Here is a 10,410-nt window from a genome sequence, read left to right as displayed (position 1 = left end):
CTAGGAGGAGGGGGCCAGGAGACTCCACGTGCCATTCTCGCCTGCAGGCACTGCCCCCACCCCCTCCAGCTCCCATTGGCTGGGAACCGGCCAATGGGAGTGTGCAGCCAGTGCTCGGAGCGGGGGCAGCATGCAGAGCCCATTGCCCCTGTCAAGGTTCCTCCCCCACTCTGAACTCTAGGGTACAGATGTGGGGACCTGCATGAAAAACCTCCTAAGCTTATCTTTACCAGCTTAGGTCAAAACTTCCCCAAGGTACAAAATATTCCACCCGTTGTCCTTGGACTGGCCGCTACCACCACAAACTAATACTGGTTACTGGGGAAGAGCTGTTTGGACGCGTCCTTCCCCCCAAAATACTTCCCAAAACCTTGCACCCCACTTCCTGGACAAGGTTTGGTAAAAGCGTCACCAATTTGCCTAGGTGACTACAGACCCAGACCCTTGGATCTTAAGAACAATGAACAATCCTCCCAACACTTGCACCCCCCCTTTCCTGGGAAATGTTGGATAAAAAGCCTCACCAATTTGCATAGGTGACCACAGACCCAAACCCTTGGATCTGAGAACAATGAAAAAGCATTCAGTTTCTTACAAGAAGACTTTTAATAAAAATAGAAGTAAATAGAAATGAAGAAATCCCCCCTGTAAAATCAGGATGGTAGATATCTTACAGGGTAATTAGATTCAAAAACATAGAGAACCCCTCTAGGCAAAACCTTAAGTTACAAAAAAGATACACAGACAGAAATAGTTATTCTATTCAGCACAATTCTTTTCTCAGCCATTTAAAGAAATCATAATCTAACACATACCTAGCTAGATTACTTACTAAAAGTTCTAAGACTCCATTCCTGGTCTATCCCCGACAAAGACAGACTATAGACAGACACAAAGACCCTTTGTTTCTCTCCCTCCTCCCAGCTTTTGAAAGTATCTTGTCTCCTCATTGGTCATTTTGGTCAGGTGCCAGCGAGGTTACCTTTAGCTTCTTAACCCTTTACAGGTGAGAGGAGCTTTCCCCTGGCCAGGAGGGATTTCAAAGGGGTTTACCCTTCCCTTTATATTTATGACAGCCCCCCCCCCCCCCCACTTAGAAGCTGGACCTGCTGGTGCCCCAGGACTGGTAGGGACTAACCTGCCTTAACGCTGAAGCACCGCTGACTGCGCTTTTAATGGCCCGGTTGGCAGTGCTGACCGGAGCTGCCAGAGTCCCTTTTTGACCAGGTGTTCCAGTTGAAAACCGGACATGTGGTCACCCCATCTCCCTACGGTGAAGTGTAGTGCAGTACTTTGTGTGTGTGTCTGTGCATGTGTGTGTGTGTACCCCATTTGTGTGTTTTCACTGGGTGCATATTCTGTGTAGCCTGGTTGTGATATTGGGTTTATGTATGGTACCTTGCATGTGGTTCTGGGTATAGTTTGCCAATCCCAAGCATTTAATAATCACAAAACTGGCTTTACATTTTTCATTTTCACTTTTCACGTTTTCAGGCTTTTCTCCAAGAGAGCTAGAAACTTTCCTTTGAAAACTGAAAGTTGAGATTCTCTCCTAGTCATTAGACTTCAGGAATTGGGGCTTAAGTACAGTAAACACACCAAACATTGCAAAAGTTATCAACACTATGTATACTACTGTATGTGTCTGTCTGCCAGTTCTGGCGGGGCCAGGGAGGGATGCAACTGTGTGTGTGTATGTCTCTGAGGAGGGGTGGATCTCTGTCTGTGTGTCTCTGTGGAGGGTTGTAGCTCTGTGTCTGTGTGCAGCACTAAGGGGAGGAGTATAGCTCTGTAGAACTGTGTGTGTCTCGTTGGAGGGGTGTAGCTGTGCATAGCTTTGGGGAAGGGTGTAGCTGTGTGTGTGTATAATTTGGGAGGGACGTAGCTGTGTGGGTGGCTTTGGAGAGGCGTATAGCTCTGTGCAGAGGGGAATCTAGTGTAGCTCAGTGTGTAGCTCTTGGGGAGGAATGTAGCACTGTGTATCTATGTCTAGGGAGAGGTGTAGCACTGTATGTGTGTGGTTCTACGCAGGGGTGTATCTCTGGTGCATAGCTCTGGGGGAGGAGGGTAGCTCTGTGTGTGCGTGTTGCTCTAGAGAGTGGTGTAGCTCTGTGTGTGTGGTTCTAAGGAGCATTGTAACTCCATGTGTGTGGTTCTAGGGAGGGGTGTAGCTTTGTGTGTGTGTGTGTGTGAGTGTGACTCTAGGAAGGGGAGTAGATCTCTCCTTGTGTGTAGCTCTGTCTCTGGGGAGGTGGGTAGCTCTGGGTTTTTCTACACTTAAAACGCTGCAATGGCACACCTCCTTTGCTGCATTGCTGTAGCACTTCAGTGAAGACACTACCTATGCTGACAGCAGGAGTGCAAGTAGGACGGTACCCTCCAGTACGCAGTACTGGCAAGACATTTTTAGCAGGTACAGAGTACTGGAAAGACTTTGGCCTAGCCCCCTGCCCACAACTCCAGGGGTGGGGAGGAGCTGTGCTCTGCTCCTTAAAGGAGCAGAACGAGGCTAGGGAGGCCATTCATTCTTTAAATGGCTTTAACAGCACAATACATATGCTAACAAACTTAAACAAAGGTTTCAGAGCATATGTATTGTGCTGTTACCTTGGTCAGGAGTCCTCAAGAGGGGAGGGATTGGAGGGGACAGAAGGTGTTTAAACAGTGTTTTTGATACTGTTTCTCTCCATTGGTCTGAATTATCCATGACATCCATACTGCATCACATCAAGTCTAAATCATTAGAGGAATGCCTCTGCTTGCACTGACCAGAGGATGTTTGGATTCTGATGTCAGCCCAGTTCTGCAGCCTGATGGGAATCATGAGTTGTCCCCAGTGTAGATATAATTCTTCTTTGCAGCCAAACTAGTCTATCATGCATTTTGTTAACTGGAACTGGAGCAGCAAAACAAATGTCTCATTTTCCAGCTTTGTGGGTGAGAGAACTATAAGTGAAGATTATAATGCCGAACATTGATGGCCTTAAACCAGCTGCCTCAGGAATCTGCCAAGAATGTTGCTGAAAAATATGTTCCTCATCTTAGCAACGGAGCTAACACTTATCACATATCTGCCCACCTTTATCTGAATTACATGCCTTCTGATCTGACAGCTCAGGCATTGTCAGTTTTATCCAGAACAATTTACAAACTTGGAACCTAATCCTGTAAACTCTTAATCATTTGATCAATCCCATTGAACACAATGGGACTATTTGCATATCTGTGGATCACTTCTGTGGACTGGTAAGAGTTTTAGGAGTCTGTTCCTATAAAGGAAGTTGAAGCCTGCATTGAAATGCAATGTTTGGGTATAATGCCATAATGCAGTTTAGGATACAGTTCTACTTAAAATTTGTCTTTTAATAAGTCATACATATGCTGAAATGGCTCCTCACCCAACTCCCATATTCCATATAAACAGACTGAATACTACATATTTGGGAGGAAAGTGAGTAGTTAAGCATGTTGATGTTTCTATATACAAAGGGAGGTGTCAGAGGGGACGGGAAGAGCGTGGGGGCCCCGGGCTGGGTGCAGGGCAGGGAGGAGTCATATGGAGGGTCATGTGAGGAGGTCACATGCCCCCCTTGTGTCCCTCCCATGAGTGCAGTACTGGCAAGAAAAATGATTTCTACTTGCACCACTGGCTGACAGGAAGACTTGTCCCATTGGCATAGGTAATCCACCTCCACAGGAGGTGGCAGCTAGGTTGACGGGAGAATTCTCCCATTGACCTAGTGCTCTCTACACCAGGGGTTAGGCTGGTTTAATTGTGTCGCTCAGGGACATGGATGTTTCACACCCCTGAGCGATGTAATTATATTGACCTTACTTCTTAGTGCAGATCAGGCCTCTGTGTGAGAGAGGTTCTAAGGATGGGTGTAGTTCTTTGTGTGTGCATAGCTCTGGGGTAGAAGTGTAGCTCCCTGTGTGTCTCTAGGGAGAAGTGTAGCTCTATATCTGTGGCTCTAGGGAAGGGCGTAGCTTTGTGTGTATCTCTAGGGTAGAGTCTAACTGTGTGTGTGTGGCTGTGGTTCTAGAGGGGTTGTAGCTCTGAATGGGCATAGGGAGGAATGTATGTAGCTCTGTGTGTATCTTTGGGATGAAGTGTAGCTCTGTGTGTGGGTGGCTCTAGAGAGGGTATAGTTGTGTGTGCATGGTTCTAGGAAAAAGTGTAGCTCTGTATGTATCTCTAGAGAAGGGTGTAGCTAGGGGTGATAGGAACAATTTTTATAGTGGGGGTGCTGAGAGCCATTGAACCAAACTGTAAACGCTGTGTATAATGGAAATCACTTCAAGCCAGGGGGTGCTGCAGCATCTGTTGGTGTAGTTTCTCTCTGTGGCTCCAGGCAGGAATGTAGTTCTGTGTGTGTGGTTCTAGGGAACAGTGTAGCTCTGCGTGTGTCTCTAGAGAGGACTGTAGCTCTCTCTGTGTGTGGCTCTTGGGATGAGGGTGGCTCTGGGTGGGCGCGTGTGGCCGTAGGGAGAGCCATAGCTGTATGTGTAGCTTAGTTCAGTCATTTCCTTCCCCTGAAACCTACAGCAGCAGTAGCGGGCGGACCCATGGGTTCCCATCCTCTCCCCATCTCTGCAAGGATTGGCTGGTGTCTCCGCAGTGCGGCCCGGGATTGGCTGGCTCTGGCGGTGTAGCGGGCCGGGATTGGCCCGGCTGGCTCTCGCTGAGGCTGTGTCGGGGCCCAGGCTTTGGTGCCGGGACCCGGCCTGGAGGAGGCGGGTGAGTCGGGACCGGGGAGGGGTGAGTGCAGGGGCCGGCCTGGCCGGCGGGTTCGGGGGAATGGCCCCCGTTGCGCGGGAGCGTGGCTGGCTCGGGAGGATCCCGGGCGGTTGGGCCCGGCCGCTCCGTGCCGCGGCCTGTCACGGGGGGAGCCCCGGCCCCCGGGCTGTCGCGGGCGCGACCCGTCCCTTCTTGGTTTCCCCGGGGGTCTGACCCGTTTGCCCGGGTGCCCGGTGCGGGGCAGGAGCGGCGCAGCCCGGGACTGAGGGGAGCGCCTGGGCCGGAACCGCCGCCTCGGTACAGGCCGCTTCCCCCGGGCTTGACGACGGGTCTCGGCTCCACGCCTCTCCAGGCTTGTGCAGGCCCGGGTGGGGGATCGGCCAGCGCTGCTGGCAGCAGGGACTGGGAGGCGCGAGGGGGTAGGAGGAGCTGCGGGGTGGGGCTGGGCATGGTCTAGTCAGTGAGGGGGGGGGTGCCTGGGGGATGTGGTGGCCACCGGGGCAGCTGTGACCCATAGAGTGGGAAATAAGTGGGGGTGGGGGGCGCCTAGGGAGGGTAGTGGGGAGCAGGGTACATGTGGGTGGGGCTGCTACTCTGAAACCTGTCAGTATTTAGTGTGTGTCAAGGCTGAGCCCTGGAAGCCGGAGGCTCATAGCCCCGGCACCTCTGGGCTTGCTGCATCAGTTATAAATGTAAAAAAAAATTACTTGAGTCTCAGTACCGAATTGCTTGAGGCCTGACACCTTTTTCATTACCAGTTAAGTTCTGTGGGGCACTGGGTTGTGGAGTCCTGGTCACAGTCAGTGAACACATCTGGGCCTCCATGCTGCAAACCATTCCCCTGTGTGCATAACTTCATGTGTGTGAAGAGTCGCTTTAATCAAATGGGGCTGCTTGTGCAAGTAATGTAAAATATAGAACCATAGATACGTAGGGCTAGAAGGGGCCCGCAGTTCATCCCGCACATTGAGTATACCTGGGCGTCTGCAGGATTGGGGCCATAAGTAGAAGCACATCATAAATGTGAAGGCTGGTATTGCTTCTATATAAATCCATAGTATGCCCACATGTTGAATACTGTGTGCAGATGTGGTCACCCCATCTCAAAAAAGATATTTTGGAAAAGTTACAGAAAAGGGCAACAGAAGTGATTAGGGGTATGGAACAACTTCCATATGAAGAGAGATTAATAAGACTGGGGTGTTCCAGCTTAGGAAAGAGACAACTAAAGGGGGAGATCTATAAAATCACAATTGGTGTGGAGAAAGTAAACAAGGAAGTTTTAGTTACTCTTCCTGATAATACAATAACTAGGGATCACCAAATGAAATTAAGAGGCAACAGGTTTAAAACAAACAAAAGGAAGTATTTCTTCACACAGTGCATAGTCAACCTGTGGAACTGTTTGCCAGAGGATGTTGTGAAGGCCAAGAAACTGACAGGGTTAAAAAAAGAACTAGATAAGTTAATGGAGGATGGGTCTATCAATGGCTATTAGCCAGGATGGACAGGGATGCAAAACCGTGCTCTGAAGTGTTCTTAGCCTCCGTTTGCTGGAAGGCAGGAATGGGTGACCAGGAGATGGATCAGTTGATGATTACTTGTTCTGTTCATTCCCTGTGAAGTACCTGGTATTGGCCACTGTCGGAAGATAGGATACTGGCTAGATGGACCATTGATCTGACTCCATATGGCCATTCTTATATTCTTACGATAACAGTCTGTACGTACTTAGGCTATGTCTATGCCAGGGGTGGCCAAACTGGCTTGCGAGCCACATGCGTCTCTCTTACTGTTAAAGTGCAGCTCACAGCCCCACCCCCCCCACCATGCCCTGCCCCATTTTCCACCTACCAGACTGTGTGGGGCCGGGGGTGGGGGGGGAAGAGCTTGGGACCTCTGACTTGCAGTAGGGTGGTGGTGTAGGGGTTTCTGCCCAGTGGGGTGGGCCTTCTCAGGGTTGAATTCAGGGGTGTGAATTTTTTGTAGACTTCAGGTCTCGGGCTGAAGACCTGGCTCTAGGATCTTGCAGGATGGATCCAGCCCAAGCTCTAGGACCCTCTCATGGCCCTGGAGCCTGAGTTCTAGCCTAAGACTGGAAGTCTCCACAGCAGTGAAACAGCCCTGTGGACTGAGCCTCCCAGGCCTGAGTTGGCTGGCAGAGGCCAGCTATGTGATTTTTCTTTGCTGTGTAGACATACCCTAAGTGACCTAATTATAGTGGAATTAACGATATTTTAAAATAAAGAACATTTTGAACACTTGCATAGTATCCGACCAGATACCACTGAAAGTGATTTCACAGACATGTGTTATACATTCATGTAAATACACATATATTGCACAATCTCTGCATATTCAAAGGATGAAAACAATGTTTAAAAAAATTCAAAATTGTAAACTAAACAGGGTCATATATGTGATACTATATAGTTCGCAGAGGAGCCAGGTCTCTCAGGCTTACTGACTTGGGTGGGTTTAAGGTGCTGCTTTGTGTTTTTAATGTCTCTGTAGAGACCAGTTTTCTGGTATGAATCTTGAACTGTGTTATATACGCTTATCCCTCTAAACTGTGCTACCTTTGGGGCTGAAATTGTGCTGCATGTGAATTTCTTTTGTTATATTTGATAAAATTCCATTTGACCATCTTGGGGGGTGGGGAGGAAGGGGGCCTCCCAGCAGTAAAGAGAACTTTCAAATTTTATTTTTGTGCTCTGATAGCTTTTTAAAACTTCTGTACTTCATGGACTTGATGTTCATTTAAGACTAGTGACATGATTGAAAAAAATGATTTTAAAAATAAGCTGTGTAAATATTTATGTATCTGTGATGCAGTACACCAGATATAAACCATTTTGTTTACTTGATTATACAAGTATATATTTGCATCAGAGATTGTATAGAAGTTATTTTCCCTAAAACTGTTAATGTAAGATAAATGTTTAAAAATCAACACACATGAATCAAGAAAGTAAATTGTTTACTGTAGCCATATTGCAGAGGTAATAAGGCAAATGCAAATGGTGTACAAGTGATAGAGATGACTACACATGTGCAATGTGGTCAAGCTATTGTTGCTGTAGGAAACATAACTTTTACATTTCTTGACTTAAAAAGTCAAGCTTAACATTGTATAAATAGTGCTCTTTCACAGGTATTGATTTTTGTCTATTTTGCTAATTCAGTGCATAAGCAGTGCAGTGAAGAAAGTATGTCATTATTTTGCAAATCAAATCAACATCAAAACAAGGCACATTTTTGACCCAGTTTTATTGTGCTGGGTCAGTTGTGGAGTTTTTCCATGAAAAGGACCTGTTCCCCCCCAAAGAATTCAGTATATTAACTGAAAAGTGTTTAATCTAGTGTACTGGGTTAACTCAGAGAATGCTGTGATGGGTATTAGTAGCAACAGTTCAGGATGGCACCATCATCACTTTGTATAAATACACTATTTTGCATGGAATCAGAAGTACTCATTGGTTTGTGGGTCTGGTTGTTTTTTTTTTGGTGGGAGGGCTGGGGGTTTTTTTGGTGATTCTTGGTCCCTTTTGCTTTGGCCTGGCGTAGTCTTGAAATAGATGAATCTTATTACTTTATTTTGTACTGTGATAGGGCCTAGAGGCCAGGGCTCCATTGTGCTAAGCACAGTATAAACATATAAGAGAGACTGTCTGTGATGATTCCTAGCAGTACCCAGAATTATGAGGCACCTCGCTACCATCCACCCTTAGCATGAGAAAGCCGTCTCTGCGCCTGCAGAGTGTCAGCTCCTTGACTTCACTGACCACGGGCAGCATTACTTTACGCAGGCTCTGTTATCTATCTGCAGGTTAGCAAAATGCACGCTCCAACACCTGAACCTTCTGAGTGTCCCCTTGGATTGTCCAGCCGCTGGTTCACTGGACACTTAGAGTTCAGAGATTCACTGCTCCCAAAGGAACGGTACCCCCCAGTTTACCAGCTACACCTCAGAGCAGCACTCCATTTAACACACAGCATTTCACTTTTTTTCACACCTGTAAAAATGTATTTGACAACATACGGAGATTTGAGAAGTAGCAAATAAAAGGTTTGGAAACAAGTGGTTACTTGTGAAATAAAAAACATAACACACATTCTAGAGCCTGGACTTAATTAACAAGATATTCTCCTGTCTAATGAAGTTTAGTTCACCCAAAGTCTCTGTAGCATTTTCAGAGCAAAACTATGCTCTGAAGTGTCCCTAGCCTCTGTTTGCCAGAAGCTGGGAATGGTTAACGGGGGATGGACCACTTAATGATTACCTGTTCTAGTCATTCCCTCTGAAGCACCTGGCATTTTCGGCACCGTTGGAAGACAGGATACTGGGTTAGATGGATCATTGGTCTGACCCAATATGGTCATTTTTATGTTCTAGCTAAGTTAGCTGTGACCCTCCTTTCTTAAAACAGAACACGTTGACAGTATCCTCGGTGAAGGATCCAGGGTGTACCTCAGGACCTCCAGTTGTACCCCAAAAATCCATTGTCTTTATGTGTAAACAAGATACCTCTCTGCTGAAAGTGTTTCCTGCAGTTTTTTCTCTTGAAGATGTCACAAACTCTTGATTATCGTTCTGATCTGTCTGTGGAGGGACCTCCATTGTGAAGCAGACAATATCACACATGTGACCAGCCAGAGTGAGAAGGGTCTCTTCCCTCCTACTTAAAAGGAGCATGTTTATCACCTTCTGGTGACCGGCCTTAACTTACATACCTTAAAAACATAATTTCTGGTTTAGATACTTAACTTCTTAAATATTTTCCATACATACATTTTGAAATGATTGATAATCAGTGGGATACTGTCTTTCAGTAGAGACTTCACATGTCACACTTTGGTGAATTATTGTATGTATACTTGACACAGAGGATCCCAATAAAACTCTATACCTTCCCCGTTCAGGCCCTCTACCAGTTGGCACAAAGATATTCCTGTGTCACAGTTCCTTTACCTGAAGAGCTTATAATATAGGTAGATTGTTATTTACAATGCAAGATAACTGGAGCTGTGAACATATGATTTACATTTTAATAAAGTTTTGTTGCAATACTTCTGAAAAATGGTAATGTTTGATACAAAATAGAACCATAGGGAATGTGTATGTACTACTTTATTTATTAGAATGCTCATAAAAACCCTTCTGTCTTTTTCTGAACAGATTAAGGGCTGAGAAAATCTGTAATACAGTCCATATGCCAGTATTGGCACAAACTTCACCAGCTTTATTACTTGCTGTGTACCAGCATCATAGTAAAACAGTCCCTGGAGTTCAGTTTAGGATCTACTTTTTATTAGTAGGTGAGCAAAATGTATTTGAAAGAAACAAATCTAAGTTATATTGAAACAACTTTTAAATTATTACATGTACAACTTTCAACATGTCAAAACAAGGCAACTCAAAGATGGAGGTAGGGATGGGAACTCCACAACTTCTGCATTCCATTCTAGGCTCATGCTTTGCCATGGTGTTTCTTATCTTTTCAAAAGGTGCAGCAGCATGACTTAAGGATGGAACTTTTTGGTTTTGTTTGAATCTTCTTCCTTTTGTTGGTTCCAACAGCCTTAACTTTATTGACAGATCTGGTGTGTTGTCTGTCAAAGAAATGACCAGAAACGTTTGCAGTAATGCATTGCTCAGCTGATACAAGGAC

At 46.1% G+C, this 10,410-nt stretch overlaps 1 protein-coding gene across 5 annotated transcripts in view; it reads left to right on the top strand.

Annotated features, from left to right (window-relative positions):
• Positions 1-3,607: 3,607 nt before the first annotated feature.
• Positions 3,608-10,410, top strand: part of PJA2 (praja ring finger ubiquitin ligase 2) — a 117,232-nt gene continuing 110,429 nt past the window's right edge. Inside the window, exon 1 of one of the 5 annotated variants that reach the window (XM_073344665.1) lies at positions 3,608-3,680. Coding sequence is in view for 1 of the 5 variants with exons in the window: in XM_073344658.1 (XP_073200759.1) it covers positions 9,952-10,057 (106 nt within the window). In the remaining 4 variants the exon portion in view is untranslated. Of the gene's footprint in view, positions 3,681-4,571; positions 4,760-4,854; positions 5,036-7,228; positions 10,058-10,410 lie in introns of those variants that run through there. The other 4 variants (XM_073344662.1, XM_073344661.1, XM_073344667.1 and 1 more) reach the window with 4 other exon arrangements.

Source organism: Lepidochelys kempii, chromosome 5 (assembly GCF_965140265.1).
Source record: "Lepidochelys kempii isolate rLepKem1 chromosome 5, rLepKem1.hap2, whole genome shotgun sequence".
NCBI classification, from domain to species: domain Eukaryota; kingdom Metazoa; phylum Chordata; order Testudines; family Cheloniidae; genus Lepidochelys; species Lepidochelys kempii.
Note: the sequence above shows the minus strand (reverse complement) of the source record. Positions and strands in the feature narration are given on the sequence as shown.